At 38.8% G+C, this 23,490-nt stretch overlaps 1 protein-coding gene across 22 annotated transcripts in view; it reads right to left on the minus strand.

Moving 5' to 3' along the window:
• ERC1 (ELKS/RAB6-interacting/CAST family member 1) overlaps nt 1-23,490 on the minus strand; it is a 516,922-nt gene that overhangs the window by 113,079 nt on the left and 380,353 nt on the right. For all 22 annotated transcript variants that reach the window (XR_011439909.1, XR_011439905.1, XR_011439904.1 and 19 more), the window contains one exon: nt 20,526-20,670. Coding sequence is in view for 15 of the 22 variants with exons in the window: in XM_070270826.1 (XP_070126927.1) it covers nt 20,526-20,670 (145 nt within the window). In the remaining 7 variants the exon portion in view is untranslated. The remainder of the gene's footprint in view (nt 1-20,525; nt 20,671-23,490) is intronic.

Below are 23,490 nucleotides of genomic sequence, written 5' to 3' on the forward strand. Positions count from 1 at the left end.
AGCTTTTTTTGGTGAAGTCTTTAGGGCTTTCTACATATAAGATCATATCATCTGCAAACAGAGATAGTTTTACTTTTTCCTTTCCAATTTGGAGGTCTTTTATTTCTTTTTCTTGCCTAACTGCCCTGGTTAGTATTTCCAGTACTATTGATACCGACCCTGGTATCAGTTTCCCCACATTAAACCCAGCATATATAGGGTTAAACCAAAACACTCATTCCCTGCTTACTCTCTGGCTTTCTGCCTCCAGAATCCGCTATCCTCCAGGTAGACAGACACCATCAAGGACAAGCTCCTGGACCATCTCCTCCCCACAAAGAGATACGGGCTGGTGGGAAAGCTGCTGACCAGCAAGGTCATGGGCTCCCTCCTCTCTGCAAGTGTCTCAAGGCCAAAGACAGGCTGGTGGGAAAGCTCCGACCAGCAAGGCCATATGCTCCCCCTCCCCTACCTAAACCCCCAAATAAAAACCCTTCCTTTTAGCTTTTCGGGGAGTTTGGGATTTCAGCGTTAGCTGCCCTTTCTTCTTGCTCAGTGCTGTGCAAAAAATAAAATTCCTATTTTCTTCCACCACAGCCGGTGTCAGAGATTGGCTTGCTGTGCAACAGGTGAGCGAACTCACTTCAGGTTCGGTAACACCATGTTGAACAGAAGTGGTGAAAGCAGGCATTCTTGTGTTGCTCCTGATCTGAGACAAAAAACATTCATCTCAGTCTTTCACCATTGACTATGATGTTTAATGTGAGTTTTCCATATACAATCATGTGTCACATAATGATAATTTGATCAACAATGGACTGCATATGTGACAGTGGCCCCATAGGATTAGTACCATATAGCTTAGGTATGTAGCAGGCTGTGTCATCCAGGTTTGTGTAAGTACAGGCTATGATGTCTGCACAATGACAAAATCACCTAACGACACATTTCTCAGAACATATTCCCATTAAGTGATGCATGATGTATGGCTTTTATTATGTGGAAGTAGTTTCTTTCTATTCCTGCCTTAAGTGTTTTTATCATGAAAGGGTATTGAATTTTGTCAAATACTTGTTCCTCATCAATTGAGATAATCATGTGGTATTCTTCCTTCATTCTGTCAATGTGGTGTATTACATTGATTGCTAAATCCCTCTTGTCTTCAGTTTTTTGGAAAAGTTTGAGAAAGATATACCTAGTTCTTTAAGTGTTTGGTAGAGTTAAAGAGTGAAGCCATCAGGCTTTTCTTTGTTGGGAGATGTTTGATTACTGATTCAATTTTCTTACTAGTTACAGGTCTACTCAGATTTTCTATTTCTTTGTTATTTAGTCTTGGTAGGTTCTGTGTTTCTAGGAACTTGTCCATTTCATCTAGGGTATCCAAGTTTTTGGCGTACAGTTGTTCATTATACTCTCTTATAATCCTTTTTATTTCTGTAGCATTAGTAGTAATGTCCCCACTTTCATTTCTGATTTTAGTAATTTGAGATTTCTTTTTTTAGTCCATCAAGCTAAAGGTTTATCAATTTTGTTGGCTTTTTCAAAGGACCAACTTTTGGTTTCACTGATTTTTCTCTACTGTTTTTCTGTTCTCTATTTCATTTAATCTCTGCTCTAATCTTTATTATTTCCTTTCTTCTACTGGCTTTGGGTTACTTTGTTCGTCTTCTATTTCCGTAAGTTATAAAGTTAGGTTGTTGATTTGAGATTGTTCTTGTTTTTAATCTAAGCATTTATAGCTACAAATTTCTTCCTTAGCACTGCTTTCACTGTGTCCCCTAAGTTTTCCCATGCTGTTTTCATTTTCGTTCATCCCTAAGTAGTTTTTAATTTCCCCTGTGATTTCTCCTTTGATCTACTGGTTGTTTAAATGTGTACTGTTTAATTTCCACAATTTTGTAAATTTTCCAGTTACACTTTTGATTTCTAACTTGTTGTATACGTCTGTTAGATCTAGTTGGTTTACTGTGTTGTTTACATCCTCTATTTCCTTACTTATCTTCTGTTTGGTTGTTCTATCCATTATATGAGTGGGGTATTGAAGTTTCCAATTATTACTGTAGAGCTGCATTTCTCTTTTCAATTCTGTCAGGTTTTGCTTCATATATTGTGATGGACTTTCAGTAGGTGCGTGCATGTTTATATTTGTCTTATCTTCTTGCTGCATTGAAGCTTTTATTAATATATAATGTCCTTTTTGTCTTTTGTAACCTTTTTTTATTTAAAGTTTATTTAATATTAGCATAGCCACCAGTGTTCTCCTTCGGTTACTATTCACATGGAATATCTTTTCCCATCCTTTCATTTTAAACTTGTTTGCATCTTTGGCTCTCAAGTTGAGTCTCTTGCAGACAGCATATAATTGGATCATGTGTTTTTATCCATTCTGCCAGTCTCTGTCTTTTGACTGCAGGGTTTAATTCACTTACATGTAAAGTCATTATTGATAAGGAGGGATTTACTTCTGTCACTATGCTATTTGTTTTCTATTTTATATATTTTCTAGCTTTTTCGTCCCTCACTTCCTACCTTACCATCTTCTTTTGTGTTTATTTTTTGTAGTGAAATGTTTAAATTCCTTTCTCATTTCCTTTTGTGTATATTCTGTAGCTATTTCCTTTGTGGTTACCATAGAGATTACATTTAATATCATAAAGCTATAACACTCTAATTTGAATTTATACCAGCTTAACTTCAATAGGATACAAAAACCATGCTCCTTTACAGCTCTGTCCCCACCCTTTTCAGTTATTGATGTCACAAAATTACACCTTTATATTTTGTGTACCCAAAAACAAACTAATAATTCCTTTAAATGCACCAGACTCCTAAACTGTGTAGAAAATAAGATGTGGAGCTACAAACCAAAGTGATAGTAATAGAAGCTTTTATATTAATAATTTTCTTCCCTTAAATGTATTAGTCTCTTAAATCATGTAGAAATCAAAAAGTACAGTTAAACACCATTATTACAATAATACTAGTTCTTATAATTACCCACTTATATACCTATATTGAGACGTTTATTTCTCCACACGGATTTGAGTTACTGTCTAGAGTCCTTTCCTTTCACCTTGCGTGGCTCCCGTGAGCATTTCTTGCAGGGTATGTCTAGTGGTCATGAACTCTCGCAGCTTGTGTTTAACTGGGAATGTCTTAATTTCTCCCCCAGTTTTGAAGGACAGTTTTATTGGAAATAGGATTCTTTTTTTTCTCTTTTATCTCTTTAAATATATCAGCTGACTGTGTTCTGGCCTCCAAAGTTTCTGATGAGAAATCTACCTAAAATCCTATTGACGACCCCATCTATGTGATGATTCAGTTCTCTCTTGCTGCCTTCAAGACTGTCCATCTTTTGACAGTGATTATAATGTGTCTAGGTGTGGATCTCTTTGAATTCATTTTACTTGGAGTTGGTTGAGATTCTTGCATGTTTGTATTTATGTCTTTCATCAAAAATAGGAAGTTTTCAGCTATTATTTCTTCAAATATTCTCTCTGCTCCTTTCTCTCTCTCTCTTCTCCTTCTGGGACTCCCATGAGGCATACGTTGGTTCTTTAGATGATATTCCACTGGTCCCTTAGCCTTAGTTCTCTTTTCTTCGATCTTTTTTCTTTCTGTTCCTCAGTGTTGATAATTTTCATTGTCTTATCCTCAAGTGCACTGATTCTTTCTTCTGTTTGCTCAAATCTGCCTTTGAATCCCTCCAGTGAATTTTTCATTTCAGTTATTATACTTTCGTTTTGGTTTCTTTTTAGATTTTCTCTTTATTGATATTTCCATTTTATTCACACATCATTTTCTTTACTTTCCCCACATCTGCCTTTAGCTAGCATCTTTAAGACAGTTGTTTTAAAGTCTCTGTCTAGTGTATCTACCATTAGGTCTTTTTCAGGGATAGTTTGTGTTGATTTATTTTTCTCCTTTGAATGGGATGTACTTTACTATTTCTTTGCATGCCTTGTGATTTTTTTGTTGAATACTGGACATTTGAATCTAATAATATGGTAACTCTGGAAATCAGAATCTCCCCTTTCCCCAAGGATTGCTGTTTTTATTTATTGTTTTGATTTTTTGATTGTTGTAGGCTGTCTCTGTGCTGAGGATGAGCCAGAGGTGTAAACTTAAGGTCTTTTCTGAGCCTTTCCCTGTGCATGTATGGTCACTTTCTAATTTTCCCCGTATATGCAGTTGTTTTTGAATGTTCTAGTCTTTAACATCTGGCTTCCCAAATGGGAGAAAGCAAACAATGAAGGGGGGAAAAACAGGTGCCAGCCCTTTAAGTCCCCTGAATGTCATTTCAGCCATAAGGGGAGGGCCTTGAAACAATTGGGGGAGGAGTAACAACAACGGCTACCCGCATTTGTCTGCATCTCTGTGATCAGAAGCAGCAATCAGTGATCAGAGCAAAGATCTCCAATATTTGGAGAACAGGGTTCTTGTTGCCCATCCTAGCTCCCACAGGCTATGTGCAAGCTGCTCCAGGAACACATGCACAGGGCCTGGCGCAAGGCTAGTGGTGGAGGATGGGTAGCTGCTACTTTGCTAAGAGCTGAAATTGACTGAAATTAACCACTATTTACCATCCAAGTCTTCCCCCTGGAAATTACAAGACTTCAACAGACTCTGGAGGTCCAAAATAGTTACATTACACAGATTCTGCTAGTGCAACTGTTGTCTTGGTGAGCAGACAGATTCCAGGTGCTTTCTACTATGTCATCTTCCCAGAATCCTCTTGATTTTGCCCTGTATTCTTGGCCTCATCATTTCATATTTGGATAACTGGAATAGACTCTTAGTCTCCCTGTTTTTAACCTTACCATCCTCTTCGCATTCCAGGCCCCCTCAACTTTCCTGTATTAACTGCCAAAGTGATCTACCTAAAAGAACACTCTGAAAACATCTGTGAGACTAAAAACCTCTTCATGGCTTGGCATTACCTGCAGGATCAATTCCAAATTAACCTCAGCATTGTCAATACAGGGCTCTCTCCCTTTCTAGCTCTAGAGTTTCATCTCATGCCACTTCCCATAAGTAGTATATACTTGGTAATAATGAATCTCTTGTAATTCTCTTATCTCACGATGCTTCACGCTTCAGTGCTCCTGTTCATGTTGATCTCTCTGCCTCAAAAGGATCCTTTTCCAGTTTTTTTTTGCTTTTATGATGCTGCCTCTTATTAGCCTTTCAGAATTCTCATTTCTCAGAAAATATTATTTGACCTCTTTGGCCCTCAGGCTGTCTTAAGAATGTCTGTTGATAGAATGCTTACATCTATCAAAGAATGTTAATCATTATACAGAAATAATTTGTTTACGTTTCTCTTTCAAATAAAGAGCATATCTAACATCCAAGGGCAACAAACACGTCCTATTCATCTTTGTATCCCTAGATGTAGAAAAATGCTTGGCACAAAATAAAATGTTGAACTGAATTCCTACCACACTTTCCAGAGTAAACCAGAGGCAAATAAAATTCAGAATATAGGTGTTAAAAATTATACATTTTTCTAACCAGTTCTAATTATATATTACAAAACCCTAAAGATGTAGGAGAGTGAAACTGTTAATATGAGGGACTTGAGAAGTTGTATTACCTACACCCATGTTTTAGTTTCCTGTAGCTGCCATAACAAATTACCACAAACTTGGTGCCTTAAAACAACATAAATTCATTTTCTCTCAGTTCTGGAGGCCACAAATCTAAAAGTAAGGTGTTGGTGGGGCCATACTCCCTCTGAAGGCTCCAGGAGAGAATCCTTCTTTGCCTCTTTTAACTTCTGGTGGCTGCTGGTATTCCCTGGCTCCCAGCCACATCACCCCAGTCTCTGCCTCTGCCCTCACACTGCCTTCTCCTCTGCCTTTTCTTCGGTATCTTATAAGGGCTTGACATTTGATTTAGGGCCCACCCAGATAATCCAGCATGATCTCATCTTGAGATGCCTCATCTTGAGATCTTTAACTTAATTCCACCTGCAAAGGCCCTTTTTCCTAAAGAGGTCACATTCACAGGCTCTAGGGATTTCAATGCGGATGTATGTTTTTGGAGACCACCATTCAATTTACTATAATGTGCTCTCTAACGCCCCCAAAGTCACATCCTTCTCATATGAAAAATACATTCACTCTATCTCAACATCCCCCAAAGTCTTAATCCATTACAGCATCAAATCTAAGTCTTAAATCTCATCTAAATATCATCAGCTCAAAAGTCTCAAATATCATCATCTAAATAGGATGAAGGAGACTCTGGGTATGGTCCATCCTCTCCATCTGCTGACATGTGAAACTAGAAAACAAGTTATCAGTTTCTAAAATATACTGGTGGTGACAGGTATAGACAGGATAGACATTCTCATTCCAAAAGGGAGAAAGTAGAAGAAATAAAGTGGTCATCAGTCTCAAGCGAGTTTGAAATCCAGCAGAACAAATTCCATTAGGTTTCAAGGCCTGCAAATAATCCTCTGTGGCTCAAGGCTCTGCCCTCTGGGCATGTGGGGCTTCACTGGCCCCTGCCTTTGGGCCCCCAGCAGCTCTGTTGACATAAAATCTTAAATTTAAAGCCCTGGGGCCAGCCCCGTGGCCGAGTGGCTAAGTTCGTGGGCCCGCTTTGTGGCCCAGGGATTCACCAGTTGGGATCCCGGGTGCGGACATCAAGCCATGCTGAGGTGGCATCCCCCATGCTGCTACTAGAAGGACCCACAACTAAAAATATACAACTATGTACCAGGGAGCTTTGGGAGGAAAAGGAAAAATAAAACCTTAAAAAAAAATAAATAAAGTCTTGATTTTAAGGTAAACCTATCCAATACTATTGGAATTCAGGAGAGCAGTTACTCTTACAGGACTGGGCAGGGTATTGTGCCTGAAAGGGAGCAGGAGCACTAGTTTTTGGAGTATTGATCATCATCTGCATCTTGGATGTGCAGATTGGTTACATAAGTGTGTTCTCTTGTGAAAATTCACTGGCACGCATACTTATGATGTGTATTTTTCTATGTGTATGTTATATTTCAATAAAAAAGATTTCTTTTAGCTTCAAGCAATAGAGGAAATGATCTCTGAACAAGGAGAGTCATTTCCTTCAATTACAGCTCATGTTTTGCTTTTTTCTACATTACAATTTTGTGGTAATGCATACAAGATATTAAGTTATGTTATATTAAGAAGATGTTAAGTTATGGCTGCTCTTATCAGCTGATAAAAGTGAGAGACTCATCTTAGTCTCAGATTACTGAAAGATACAATTCAGCTATCTTTCCTATATTAAAAGAGAGAGTTATTTCAGTGCACAGCCATAAGAACAGCTGCAAGTCAGCAGCTAGTAATATCATTACCATTCTGGAGGATAATCTAGGATTAGGAAATATCGCTATGACCATTGTCTCGATGTCTAAATACAAATAGAGTCAAAGAAGGCAATAAGCTAAAGTAGAAGCAGCTTTGAAAACTGGTTACCTCTAGCATATAGTTCTGCATGGCTATTTCTTCTAAATAATAAGGTAGATAGGGAGGCAATTGTGAAGAAAACATTACAAAAAATAACCTGATTTTAAGAATCCTTCATTCAGCAGAGCTTGAAATTAAAAAATGTTGAACCTGGCAGACTACAGGGATATGATACGACTGTGTCCTTTCACTGGATTCAGGCCAATGACTGAGAACCCATGAAGAGTCAACCAGGCTCCTAAATGTGTTCACTGTGAGTCTTAGTAGACACTGGGTTTCAGGTTTGCAATTTGGGTACACTTGTGAAAAACACATATATATTTAAACACAGCAGCATCAATTCAATCTCTCTATATTTGTGATGCACTGGCTAATCAAAAGCTAGGCAGGACAGGAAGGTGCATGTTCAAAACTGTTTTCAGAGATCCCATAATTTTAGATTTGACCATTAGTAGGTTGCAATTGTATATCAGTCCAGGAAAAACATTATACCAAATTCAGAATGCCCTATTCAGGAACATGACTGGCAATACTATAAACTTTATTTTAAGCATTCTCGACTTTGAAAACCAACTACCACAAATACCGTTTTAGTACCACAGCTCAACAGCTTATCTAGTTAATTAAATTCTTATATTTTATAAAACTTGTGAAATACGGGGGGTTGGAAACACTTGAACCTCAGGTATAACAGATGCTCATTCTTTGACAGTCACTATTTGCTAGGAGCTCCTCAATAACAGTTTTTCAATCTTTCATCTCTATGAGCTCTTCTTGAGAACGCAAATTTATCATTCTTAAAATTAAAAAATTCTGCTGTCCAAAAGCTATCTTAATAAATGCTGTGTAATATTCTGGGACCACATTCCATATGACTGTCTATGTATATACACGACAGTAACTGTATTTTTTATTTTATTTTTTAATTTTTACAGTTTTTTTTTTTTTTTTTTTTTTTAAAGATTTTATTTTTTCCTTTTTCTCCCCAAAGCCCCCCAGTACATAGTTGTATATTTCTCGTTGTGGGTTCCTCTAGTTGTGGTATGTGGGACGCTGCCTCAGCGTGGTTTGATGAGCAGTGCCATGTCCGCGCCCAGGATTCGAACCAACGAAACACTGGGCCGCCTGCAGCAGAGCGCGCGAACTTAACCACTCGGCCACGGGGCCAGCCCCCAGTTTTTTTTTTTTTGAGGAAAATTAGCCCTGAGCTAACATCTGCTGCCAATCCTCCTCTTTTCGCCGAGGAAGACTGGCCCTAAGCTAAGATCTATGCCCATCTTCCTCCACTTTATATGTGGGACGCCTACCACAGCATGGCTTGCCAAGCGGTGCCATGTCCGCACCTGGTATCCAAACTAGCAACCCCTGGGCCACCGAAGCGGAACGTGCAAACTTAACCGCTGCGCCACCGTACTGGGCCAGCCCCAGTAACTGTATTTTAACACCAGAATTATTTGTAATGGTAATTTAGGGCTCCAGAGCACAGGTTTCAAACTTGGCTGCTTAAAAATCAGCCTATCTGATTTCAGATACTCTCTGAGTTTTGAATCAGAACTCTCTAATCTACAGTCACTCATTAATCCAGTCAACAATTTCTAAGATAACTGTTGAGAAGACATCTTTTGATATAAGATGGGGGAAAGATTTTGACCTGTCAAGATTCTGAATTAATTTTTAAAAACTGAGAGCAGTCCTTTATGGTAATTTATATATTTTCACTGTAATTTAAAACAAGAGTTGATTAAAGCACTATTAATCACAAGAGAGAATTATGGGGTCATTAATAATATGGCTGAAGGCTGTTGAAATCTCTAACCCAAAGTACATAATGCTGGCAATACATTTTGGTGTAGTGATGATCAGTGTCAGCACTAGAGACATATGATGTGTCCTGAATCCTAGCTCAGTCACTTATTAGCTATGTGACTTTGGGCAAATTACTTAACATCTCTCTCTCTCAACACCTCCTCTGTAAGATGAGGATAACTCTACTTCACATGGTTGTTGTGAAGATTAAAATGAGCTAATTCATGTAAAACATTCAAAACAAGGCTGAGCTCAATAAATGAATACTGTTTTCTAGAAGCCCACGTAGTTGTACACATGATTTAATTTGGCCATATAAATTGCCCATGTAAAGGTAATTTACATACGACAGCTAATGTTGTAGTCTATCTAATATTACCTCTTTTGTCCTTGACTGCAAATATCATTTAATTCCATAGTCACTTTTAATAAGTACCCACATTAGTTCAAAAGAGACCCAAAGTGCTGGTAGGAATAGACTCTGTGGAATATATTGGTCCAACTGATTGATTCCCATTGAGAAGTTTCGTGGGGGAAACAATCCTTCCAGTTTTACTTACGCTTAATGAGATCCTCAGACTAAGGTCAATGAGCTCAGGAAACACGGTTATAAATCATGCCACCTGACAGACATAGGAGAAGCAGGAAGATGAGGAAAACAAGTACAGGGGCAGGAAACCTAGGTTGATTTATTTGCATTGAGACAATTCAAGAGAGATCAGGAAACTCAGAAGATTTATAATTTCCCTGTGGCATCATAAAAGGCAGCAGTCTGACAAAAGGAAGGGCAAGTTAGATCTGATGCTAGAAAAGAAGGGAAGAAAAAGTCTTATCAAATTTTTGTGAAGCATTTTCCTACATCTGGAATTGATGATAAAAAAGAAGGAACAGACGGATGAAAGGAGACTGGGAGGAATCCAGATTTCCCCACATCTCCCAACCTCTGGAGTTTACCTAACTTCAAGCAAGCAGAAGTTACAAAAATATGGTCTATTTCTTTATAGGATACAAAGAAGATTTTAAGGGGACAGTGAGTAACCAGGATTTTTTTTTTCAACTTCAAAATGCAATACTTTACTACTTTCATAAAATAAGCAAATTTCTATAGACAGATTTAAACAATCCCTACATATGTGTTTTCTTATACTTTATAATTGCTTCTTTTTAAACTATTCCTAACATCAGCAATTAGCAGATAATAATAGGTAAATATACTGATTTGTCAAAACATGGAAAATAAAGAACTTCAGACCTCAAAATTCACTTTATCTACTCATCTGATATTATAGGTGAGGAAAATAAAACCCAGAGAGGGTAAGTTAGGCAGCTTGTAGCCTGGTTTATATAAAAAGCAAAAAATAAATTAGTTGCCAACACTTAGATATCAAACGATTTACAGGTGCGGGGGTGAAAAAGTACAAACTTCCTGCTATAAAGATAAGTGAGTCCTGGGGATGCACTGTACAGCATGGTGCCCACAGTGAACAACACTGTGTTGTACATTTGAAAGTTGCTGAGGGGAGATCTTAAAAGTTCTCATCACAAGAAAAAAAATTTGTAATTTGTGGTGATGGATGTTAACTAAACTTATTGTGATAATCATGTCACAATATATACAGATAATAAATCATTATAGTATACACCGAAAACTAATATAATTTTATATGTCAATTATATCCCAATTAAAAAAAGATTCATATAAAAATCTAGGGGGAAAAATGGATGCTTGGGTAACATGGGGCTCACATCTTACATAGCCACAAGCTGGAATTAAAAGTGGCGCCTCTTTTGACAAAGCTTGTGGCCCTAATGCATTCCAGTTCTCTCTGCTATTGCCTTACATACTTCACTCACTTCTTTTATTTATGACATCCACCTGGCCCACGGGGCCCGAGAGTTAGGTACTATAAGGTATACTAGTACTTTGTCAACTGTGAAGTGTTCTTTACTAGTTGATGGTGTTATTACTGCTCAAGATTATACACTTAGTTATCAATAGAGTCAGAGCTAGAGCTCAGGTCTCTTGACACTCAGTGTAGTGTTATTTCTATGATACTACTCTGCTTCATACAAACAAGAAAACAAGATAGCAACAGTTACAGAATGGGAATTTCTATATTTGAAGAAATAGGCACACCAATGAGAACAATTTGGGTTAGAATAAATAAAATTAACAACTGTAGTACAATGAGTAAATACTTTCTCTTTTTCTTTCCTCCTCCAGTCTCATGTTTCAACTTAATGCCCGGAGGAGGATGAATGTGTGAATGAAAAGAAGCATAGAACAGCTTTGCTAATGATAAGGAAAAAAAGTGTTTTCATGGCTAGGAAATTCCAAACTACAAAGATGAGTCTTGAAGTGAAGATTAAAGTAGAGATTAAGTCGAGGAAGTAGAAGGCAATTCCAGAAGTAAGGACAGTGAATGGAAAATGCTGTGCATCCAGTTCCTTTCAAATAAATCTGGATACCATCAGCAGGAAAAATCTAGCTGATCTTCATGTTTGTAGTGGTTTAGAAGTATGTATATTGAATACTTAATATATAAAAATCTAGAATTCAAGGGAGATATGATAATTAAAAAGAGATTAACATTTTTATCTGACCAAGCCAGGGCTGTTGAATCATTAAATACTGATCGAATCTTCCATTCTGTCAACTTCTGAATATTGTATATTCTAACTAGACAGAAGGTTTTCACTTTCTACGATAACAAAATAATAGTCACTGTCAGGAGATGTCACACAGGACAGCTGAGGTTGATGCTTGTGTACAGAGCAAATACAGCAGAAAGTAGGCACTGTCAAGTGCAACAGAGAAGGGGTCCTCCAGCAGCACCGAGCATAAATGTGTTCTCTGAAGAATGTCTGCTCAGTCAAGCAAAAGGTACCTGGCATTATAAATGTGGGTGTCGGGGCCGGCCCCGTGGCCGAGTGGTTAAGTTCGCGCGCTCTGCTTCGGCCGCCCAGGGTTTCACGAGTTCAGATCCTGGGTGCGGACACAGCACCGCTCAGCAGGTCATGTTGAGGCAGCGTGCCACATGCCACAACTAGAAGGAGCCACAGCTAAAAAAATATATACAACTATGTACTGGGGGAATTTCGGGAGAAAAAGCAGGGGAAAAAAAAGACTGGCAGCAGTTGCTACCTCAGGTGCCAATCTTAAAAAAAAAAAAAAAAGTGTCGTGAACAAATGGATACTTGAAAGCTCTCAAAGGCTGGTCTCATTATCAAGAATTTACACTGCTTAGTGAGATGGTAGATGCCTATGACATTTTACTTTCCACACACAGCTTCAGTAGCACTCAAGCAACTTTAACACTTGCTATTTCTTTTTCCCTTTGTTCTCCAACAACTCAAGAGCTCTTCATAGCTGTACTCTATTACTGTCCTCCTTCTACAGAATGTAAAATAGTTTTATTGTTCTCTCTCCAATTTTAGACATCACTTTTAAACTAGTTTTAATACTATGATGAATGGGTTTTTCCAGTTGTTCTGGAATTGGTGACCAGGGCCCAAAGCTGGGGACAAATAAGAGCTAATAAACAAGCTACATTATGAAGACAGCTTACTAACGGGTGGCAGAAAAGGCACTACTGTGCACCAATCCAAAACCTCAGCACATGTCTTTTTTGGTTGATGTCATGAGGAGTGTATACTCATGCCTAAGAGGTCCTCTCTGCCTAAGCTAAGTGAGAGGGGCTCAAAGAGAATTCTTTCCTAAATCTTAAAGTATTCAACCCTAAAGCCTGGATGGCAGTACAAGAGAAGAAGACTAGCATCTCATTCCTTTGTTTGGCACTTACTTAGGGATCACACGTTGATTAGCTCTGTGCTTATCTTAGGAGGAAAAAAGACAACTGGAGATCGATGGCAAGATGGACAAAGAAGCACTGAGGCAGCCTAAACATTCTCACTATTGGGCATGGCAAGGATGCATGAGTTTCCTGTGGGGGAAGTGACATTATGGAAAGCAGCCAGGTTTATGTCTTTTGGTTACTGCTCTACCCCAAGGGGGTCAATGCTGGCCAGAGAAGCAGCATCAGAGGACTGCAACAGCATTAGAGGACCCCAATACCAAAGGAAGAAGAAAAAAGAGGAATGAAAGAGAACAGAACTTGTCCTCTCCACTGCAGGCCCCTCATGCGAGCTGAGGTAGGGAAGAGAAGATGGAATGAGTTCTGCTTTGTTATCTGATCTGCTTTCTGAGGTCATAAATTAAAATCGTCTTTTCTAGAGTTTAATATAAATACGGGATCATACAGTACATATTCTTCTATGTCTGCATTCTTTTGCTCAATGTGTTTTTGAGATTCATCCACATTGTTGTGTATTTGTAGGTCATGTCTATTTACTGCTGAGCAGTATTTCATTGCATGAATATACTACATTTGTTTACTCATTCAGTTGTGGTAGCCAACCTTTAAGACAGCCTGCAATGATCTCTGTCTCCAGTTATTCACATCATTGTGCTGTTCCCTCCCACGCTGTAGAGGGTTGGTCTACGTAATCAACAGAACAAGGCAGAAGTGATGGCATGTCACTTTTGAGGCTACCATGTTGGTTGCTCTCTCTTCCTCTTTCTTGGATCACTTGCTCACGGGGAAGCCAGCTGCCATGCCTTAAGTAACCCTAAAGAGAAGCCTAAATGTGTAGAGCCAAGAGCCACATGAGTGAACTTGTAAGTGAATACTGCAGCCCCGTCACGTGTTCAGATAACTGCAGACCTGGCCAATAGCCTGACTGTAAACTCATAAGGATCCTTAGAACAACCAGCTAAGCTGCTCCCAGATTCCTGATCCTCAGAAACTATGGGAGGCAGTAAATGTTTGTTGTTTTAAGACACTAAATTCAAGGTAATTTTTATGCAATAATAGATAGCCAATTTTGGTAACTGGGAATGGGTATTGCTGTAAGAAAAACCTAAAATGTGGGAGTGGTTTGAAATCGGGCAGTGGGCGAAAGCTGGAAGAAGAGGTGGAAGGATTTTGGGGACAGTGTTAGTGAAAAATCTAATGTGTCTTGAATAGACTGTTAGTAGAGATATGGGCTTTGAGGAAGTTACCAGTAGGGTGCTACAGAGAAGTGAAGAATATGCAGTTGAGATCCTTGTCATGCAATACCACGCCGTTTACCAACAACATTGCCCGCTGTCAGGGGAAAAGTAAAAAGTGCACCTAATGAACTGAGTGATCTACTTAAGGAGACTTTCAGCCAGGACCTGAAGGTGTGTCCTGGTTCCTTTCTTGCTTCTTATAAGAAAGAAAAGAGATGACTGATGTGGCCACTCCAAACACAGCTTTGCTTGATCTTTTTATGTGCTTGTGAGAATTTACAAACAAAGCCTCAATCTAATATTTTTTAAAAACCTCCCTACATATATAATAGCAAACTTAAAGTGAAAAAAATTAGACCAAAACATCACACAATATATTCCCTAAATTAGTCAATATTTGGCCTGAAAATAACTGTCCTTTGTGATGCACTTCCCTTTGATAGTTTGTCAAAACCATGAAGTCCCCACTAGAAATAAGAGGTGTAGAATATCCTAACTGTGCAGTTTATTTCAGGATGTCATCTTAAGGTCCAAGTGCAATAATACAATAGTCAACAAAGTACACTCTGCCTTCATATGCCTTAAATTTTAAGTCTTAAGTTCCTGCCTCCATAAGAATATTTAGTCGCCTATTGATTCATAAAGTAGAGAAGGGAAAGGGGATGGAAGACTGCTGCAGGAAGCCGCTAACGAAACTCCCAAGACAGATGTCTTTCTCTGACTCACCATTACAGTACAATGTATTTATCTTACTTAGACCTAATGTGGCAAAATCTGAATAGAGAAGGTAGAGCATCTGCCTATGGAACTCAAGAGTTGAAAAGTTCATAGTGAATATCATCTTCAAACACTAAGTTTCCAGGGTAATCTATGATTATGAAAAATTAATTTTTCAGAAGTGGTTCCTTCAGGTTATTTTTAAAAAGCATGATGATTTTCTAGTTTTTGTTTTCTCTAAAAAGCAACTCATTCTGAAGAGCAACTAAACTAATGCAGTCTAAATCTCAAGTGAGTGGTCAGCTAAATATACTTTTAAAACAATAGTTTTGAACCCATAGGATGCTGAAATGACTATTCCGACTGGCTGCTCTCTGAAGGGAACTGTAATCACTTTTTATTTCATGTATGTCATGTTCCTAGGTGACGAAGGTTTAGGGGCACCAGAGCCTAAGTGGATGATTCTCTTAACCCCATATAAAGGAGAGAGAGACTGGCTTACAAGGCTACCTTCCGGATAACTGTAGGGTTAGAAAATCTCTTCAGCGCCCATAGGTCTGGGATCCAGGGGATCGAACCCTCCTGTGTGATCACTCTGAATCTGAAAAGTCTCTGTCTGTGCAGGGTGGTCAAAGTCTGGGGGGCTGGGTACTGGCTGGTGCTTTCAGTGCTTTTGCAGACTGCTCAAAGCAGGCAGAATGTGAAGCATTCCTGGGTGCATACTGTTAGAAGCATAGCACATTGAGTCCTGATAGGGTACTGCCATCTCTAAAGACATAAAAGAAGCGAAATTATACTTCACTGCTATTTTGTAGCTTCAAGTTCATAGTACTTCTCTTGGTAATCTGTAAAACAGGGACAAACCATATCATTTCTTTTTTGTTTCGGGTTCTTCATAGGCAGAAAGAGAGGGGAAGGAATGGAGTATAAATAAATATCCTTTCCTATCTCTCAGGGGAACAAATGAGTGTCATAAAAACTTGAAATAGCATTGTCTGTATTATAATTCCAATACGACCTTTAGAATTACCAACTGGCTGGAATGTCCACATAAGACGGGAAGAGTAAGAAGAGAATTGGCAGTAATTCTGGTTCCACCACTTAGTCTTTGCGGAAATTTAGATTTCATCTTTTGGGGTCTCAAATGCTTCATCTATATAATGAGGATAATATTACCCAATGTTGTGGTGAGGACTAGATATGATGTCTATAAAGCAACTGAGCCCAGCATATTATAGTCAACTGATAAGTGGTAGCCATTTTTGTAGTTATTCTGTTTTCACATAATTCTGAAAAGTTATACTAGTCAGGGATATAAGGGAGAGGCACGTATGCAAACAGAAAGCCACAGAACCAGAAAGTGAGTGAAACAGAATGTATGCTTGGAAGTTATAATTTTCTTAGTGCTGACAACTTTGGGCAAGTGGGCATTTAAATGATGCTCTTCAATGATGAAAATGTAAGATTTAAGAAAGACATTAGAATTATCTTTTTTAAAATGCTATATTATAGCATATCATTAAAAAAAAAACAGGTAGAAAAAAGGAAGGATAAAATGTACTACTTGGGGCTGGCCTGGTGGTGCAGCGGTTAAGTTTGCATGTTCTGCTTCAGAGGCCCTGGGGTTCGCCAGTTCGGATCCCGGGTATGGACATCGCACTGCTGTGGCAGAAGTACCAGATATAAAGTGGAGGAAGATGGGCATGGATGTTAGCTCAGGGCCAGTCTTCCTCAGGAAAAAGAGGATTGGCAGCAGATGTTAGCTCAGGGCTAATCTTCCTCAAAAAAACAAAGAAACAAAACCAAAACAAAACAAAACATACTACTGTCTTACTCTCCTAACTGCTCTGAGAACTTCTTCCCCAGAAGAGCAGAACACAATGTGCTGGTGGTGTAATTCTGAACACTACGGCAATACTGAAAGTTGAATAAAGTTATTAGAGCTGAGTGAGAATGAGAGCCCAGTTACTGAAACCCCCTTCCTTCAATGTACACGCATCACCTACAGCACGGTTGTCGTGTGGAACAGGGATCTTTGAGAGGGAAGAGAAGTGGGGATCTAAGTCCTTAAGTATTTAAGTAATTAATCTCACACCAATCCTGTAAGGTAGGTGATGTTACCCAAATTTTATAGGTGAGGAACAGGAATCTCAGAGAAGTAATCTAACTGGTAAAGGGATAGCCAGAGTCACAACGGAGGTCTGATTAGTTCTCTACTAGGTCGTCACTGGGCAGTAAGACATTCACTTTCCATGAGGACAGTTTTTGACACACAGAAGACGCTCAGTGAATCTGAAATGAATGGGCAAACAAACCACATAACGCAAGGATGATTTGCTGAGGCTATCAGCAGGGTAAGGCCAGGGAATATCCTCTGCAGAATGGTTTTGCCAAATATTTAGGACAACTAGTACTTTAAGCACTAGACTAAGCTTCTTTAAGACAAGTACGAGGTCTTTATAGCCCTCATGCCTAGAAAATGTTGGAATAAAAGAATATATTGTCTGACATTTAATCCTAATGTAGAGTATTATAAAGTTGTGGGGGTAAATGAGACTGTCTAGATTCAAAACCTATCAGTTTAAGTTTGTAGCCTTTACTCTTATAATGTTATAGTTGACTTTTAAAACCAGAAAAAAACAACCTAGCCTGTCTTGAAACGCCCAGCCTGCCCAGGACACATCTGTATATAGCACACAGGGCAGAGCCAGGCTCCAAACTAACAGCAAATACAATATGGAGGCTGTAAGATTCCTGAGGTGAAAAGGAGAAAATAACGCTGAGAGAAAGGCTATCTGGGACAGCTGCTGTGGCTAGACAGATGTATTAATGCTTTCTAGGGTTCTATCTGAGTTTACGTTAAACCCAATGGGAGTGCCTGACAATCACAGTGGGGGCTTCTTCACGACTTACAATCTGAATGCAGTGGTTGCACCCATCCCAGCACATCTGGACTCTGTGAAACAACCTTAGTTTTTATTGTTTTCATTGGCCCTGACCCTTCCTCTGATGTGGTCTCTCCAAGTGCTGCTTTGCCATGAAGGAATCAGGAAGACAAGTTACCCTGGAGGGGTAAGCAAATTGGGACCATATTAGAAGAGGGTGACCCCTAAATCTGTAACTCCCTTCTTGCTTCCCTCTTTCTGACAATAGGAATCTCACATGAATGCCAAGAACCCATCAGGCAGTGGAGGTTCCACTTACTGGAAAGCCTGGTCAACGCGGACTGTCTCCTTGTTAAGAAATGGCCTTTAGATTGAGGCACATTCCAGCAATTCAAAAACTAGAAGCTTTAAATTAAAACAACATTGACGCCATATCCTCTTTCCAAAAGGCCTCTCCTTTGTCTAAAAATTAGTACACACATTTAGAGAAATTAAAGAATCAGGATGTCTTCGGCATGACCTGTTCATTTTTGCTCATAGCATCCCAGACACATTTTGAGAGGGCAGGAATATGAAACTTCACACGGAAGGGAGACAGAAAAACACTGTTAGGAAGGACACCCAAGAACTACCTTATCTTTCTCCATACAAAGATCGCCTCACTACAGAACACTGAGGGCATATAGTTAGATGTAAAGATATTAAGAATTCTTTAGCCACTCCTTTCTAAGGTTACAAGTTCATGGATTACTTAATATCCTTAACTTTCACTTAATAAAAACATATCTTGAGAGGCAAGTAATCAAAAGCCACTGTGAATGAGATACAGTACTCTAGGCTGCCTGACATTTTATTCTATTTGGTGTCTTAAAGTGGAGGGGACCATAACTACTTAAATCATACGTCCATATATTCAGGGCTAACTACTTAAGAGAACTGATATTGCTAAATATCTATACTCACAAACTAGTGAAAGAATGCCTTTCCTCAACAGTACCCTCCTATTTCATATTATCGGCTTCCCCTGGCCCCGCTGTATTGAGGTATGATCGACAAGTATAAATTGTATACATTTAAGGCATATGACGTGAAGTTTTAATATACGCATACGTTGTGAAATGATTATCACAATGAAGCTAAGTGACATTTTCATTACCTCACATAGTTACCATTTTTGTGTGTGTGTGGTGAGAACACTTAAGAGCGACTTCAGCAAATTTCAAATATACAATACAGTATTACTAACTCCAGTAACCATGCTGTACATTAGATCTCCAGAACTTATTCATCTCACGTAACTGAAACTTTGTAGCCTTTGATCAACATCTCCCCATTTGCCCCACTACCAGGCCAGGGCAATCACCACTCATATTATCAGCTTTGACAAGCCAAATTTCAGTTTTGAACTACTGGACAGGTGTCTTTAATAATAAGCACACTCTTCCTGTTTTACTTAACAGGCATTCAAATATTGGACAGTGTCCTCTTCCTCTGACGAACTATTTTAGGATACTAGAAAAGTTTTCTTTCACTTGTAAATACACAACAGGTTGTTTTTTGCTGGTTAGTTATCTATCCTATAGAAAAGGGACATCTTTTGGTATTTTCTTAGCAAAGTCAGCCACATAAATAAACATAAAGTCTATTTTCCAAGCAGTTTTAATATTGGTCTACAAACAGAGAAAATATCTTTATTGTGTAAATACTGATTCTTGTTAATTTGAACATTAAATATTATGCCAAAAATACTATCATTTGATGACTGAACCCCCAAAGTAGAAAAGAAGAAATTCCTTCACTTGAAAAACTTGCCAAGTCTGATTACTTCAGGCAGAAGAGCAAATCTGGGCAGCCGAAATGTACAGAAAATGTGACCGAGAATGCACGAGATGATCCTGGAAGACAGCACTGTCGACAGTGCAAACAGTACAGGAATGGCCAGTGAAGAGCATTCAAGATAAAGAAGTGGACTCAGGTTTTAAAATTCAGCTTTCTGCTTATTTTCAACAGGAATTCCCCCACCTCCTGCCCCCAGTTTTTAAACTGTGGTAAAACATACGTAACATAAAATTTATCATTTTAACCATTTTTAAGTGTATAGTTCTGTCCATTAAGTACATTTACATTGTTGTGCTACCATCATCAAAAGGGAAAGTTTTAGCTTTTATTTTCAAAGATGAAAGGCCTTACATAAATATTAAGCATTAAATTTGGGTAGGGTTTAGGTTGGAAAACAGCAAAACTTTGCTCTTACCTTCAGAGCTTACCTAGCCCTGAATAACTAGAAATTGTTTAAAGAAAAAGATACCTAGTGCCTTCTGTAGCAGGAATCTGACCGGCTGTAAAAAATAAGCCTTTTTCATTTCAAATGGGCAGCATTTCACTCATTTCAACTAGCCATTGCACAAAGTGAAAAAACATTCTCACAGGAGATTTTTGACATCATCTAAACCAGTCTTCTTACCAAGGATAGTGTGCATTTCCTAGACATAGCCAGAGATTTGTGAAGAAGATCAAAGTCTCTGCTTATGAAATTAACTAGATACAAAGATCAGATGAGCCCCTGAAACATCAGCTGGCAGAGGCCGAGTAGAGGACAGTGGAGAGCTGGTGCCAGCACCGCTCGCTGCAGCATACCTGCTGTTTGAGCTGCTGCACCAGCCGATCCTTCTCCCGCTTTAGCGCAGCCACTTCCTCTTGGGTCTTTTTCTTAGAGGATGAAAGCTCCAAAAGAGCTATATTGGCATCTTTTTCACTAATGGCAGCGAGAAGAGCTTCTTGCCTGCAAAACAAAGAAAATGCCAAGACTTTCATTTAATCCTCACTACAATCCTTTGAAGTTACTATTATTGTTACCCCCATTTTATGGGCGAAGAAACTAAGGCTTTTGAGAGTTTATATAGCTTGCCCAAATTCAAACTTGAAGTAAATGATGCAACCAGGAATCCCATTCAGGTTTTTCTGACTCTAAATGTCTTTACTATGTTGTTATACTGACATCTTATAAAGAGTTCCTAGATATAGCTGCAGTTAAACTTGAAAAGTAAACAAAGTTAATGACTTTTTTTTTTTTTTGAGGAAGATTAGCCCTGAGCTAACATCCGCAGGCAATCCTCCTTGCTTTGCTGAGGAAGACTGGCCCTGAGCTAACATCTGTGCCCATCTTCCTCTAGTTTATATGTGGGATCCCTGCCACAGCATGGCTTGACAAGTGGTGCGTAGGTCTGTGCCTGGGATCCTGGCCTGCGACCCCCCGTCGACCAAGCAGAGGGTGCGAACTTAACTGCTACACCACTGGCCGGCCCGTTAATGACTTATTTTTAAGTAAGAATAATCCTGCCTCCTATACACTTTTCCCATTTAACTAATTCTTTTGATAAGTATTTTGTAGCTTCCAGACAAACAGAGGCATTACTGAAACTGACCACATTTTTATGCATAGGGTGTGTAACAAATTGTAAATGTTAGTAAATAAGCTTTAGAAAAATCAGCCAGCCATCTGTTCCTGGGACATTCTGGATATCCATAACTCTTTTTATCTCATCAATGCAAATAAGTTCCCAGTTATGGCTTTATTTGGCAATGAATTGTACAGTCTGAAACAACAGCAAACTTTACAGATTCCTTGTGGTTTAGCTAACTACTTTTTGGTTGATATCCAGAAGGAAAAGAAGGTGAAATTTAGTAAGGGGTAAACATGAGAAATTTACAAAATAATCAGAATGAAGTTGGTGAACAGTCTCACAGTCCAAAATGCATCCCTCAATAGTTCATCTTCTATGGAAGTCATCCGTAAGAAGACAGATTTGATTTACAAGAACCATATCAGTGGCCTGAGCTTTTGACCTGAGGAAATGCTGAACCTGAGAATGCAGTGCCTGAGTCTAACCTTGCTTCTGTCTTTTGTTAAAATAATTATACCTCAATAGCAGTCACACGGAGACTATCTTTTGAATTTTCTGACAAGGATATTCTATAATCTGGATGGGTAGGTCTGGGAAACTTGAACAAGAAGTACTAACAAATAGAGGTTGTAGATGAGTTTACATCATGGAAATGAAGACTTGTTTAACTAGTCTTTGCTGTTGGAAGGGAAGAAGATTCTCACTGACTCCAGTACAACTTCCCACTGTCCCCACACTCTATACAATTCAAAGAAATGGCAGATGGCTTATCCCATGAAGCTCTAGTCAACACCAAAGGGATAACAACAGTCTAAATATATCCACTGACCACTTGAAAAAAATATGTTAAGTGGTGAAATGAGCTTAAAGGTGAAGGAGTTCAAGATGGTCTCACTATGCAGTTTCCTGTTGATTGCTGTCATCTGTTCCCTTTTGGGAAGCTCAAAGGCTGACAAAGCTGGAATGAGAAAAGTGCTTTCTCAATAAGGTTGCTGCATTTCTGTGCACCAATGTCAGAATTATATATTTAGCAGCAGTAAACTAATAGAAGATGAATGAAAGATAAATTACTCTATCCAATTAGATCCAATCATGAGCATCTTTGCTGAATGCAAGATACAAAGGTGATGGAATCTGAGTTCCACTGTGTGCTTAAGGAAAGCATCATAATATGAAATAGTAAAAATTATTTTATATTGTTGAAGCATTTTGCCTGAATTCCAAAATCTTTTATAAATGATATGCTTAGCCAGCTAGTGTGGTACAGTTAATCTCTGGGGTAAAATGTCACATTCCCAAACTGCAATAGGATATAACAGGTGACAATTCAGATTCTAAATTTTAAAATAAAGAATGTGGCACTGGAGTCTGAGCCAATGCAATAATGCCTTTTCAATAAGATACATAATCTGAAGTTTTTTCTTTTTATATACAATTCAAATAGAAATTTTATTATGTCATCGATGCTATTTATTTTTTATTGAGCATTGATAATATACTATGAACTACACAGAATCAAACTTTTTCTCCCATACCCATGGCTCTTACCTTCTAAAAATTTCCTAACAGATTAACATACCATTGTCCTTTCCATTTTAAAAGTATACTCTTGATATTGATTTCTACACGTGTGACAAATAAAAATGGCAAGCAATAGGATATATTGGAGAATATGAGGAAGCCATTTGGTGTAAATCTAATTCGGCCTGACCTTGTCTTTCCAAAAGGGCCTGACCGTGGCTGTTGAGCACGCATTGTATATCTGCTTTAGATATTCCCTATGGCAAGAACAAAGACCCTTGAGATAAAGGTGCAACTTCCCTCCCCCTCCCAACGTTGGCATTCCCTTAAGGATTAAGCATCTTTCCTTAGGCTAGGAACTGATTGCTGCGCTCACCTGTGACCACCCAGCTCGAGACAATAGGCTTGCCTCCTGCTACACCCTCTGAGACAGCAGACCCACTACCTGCTGTGTCCATCAAGCACTGTCGACAGGGCAATCTTGTGACTATTGTGGGAGGGACATTTCAATCATATGTGAAACGTCCTGTATGGGGGTATATAACCACTCTGTATACCTCACTTCTTTGGTGCCCTTTCTTCCTTTGGGAAGAAAGGCCCCGGGCCATGGTCCTCAGACTTCAGCTCAGAATAAACTCACCCAAATTTTCATTTATAGATTGGTTAGGGATTATTTT

The sequence above is a fragment of the Equus caballus genome, chromosome 6 (assembly GCF_041296265.1).
Source record: "Equus caballus isolate H_3958 breed thoroughbred chromosome 6, TB-T2T, whole genome shotgun sequence".
In the NCBI taxonomy this organism is placed as follows: domain Eukaryota; kingdom Metazoa; phylum Chordata; class Mammalia; order Perissodactyla; family Equidae; genus Equus; species Equus caballus.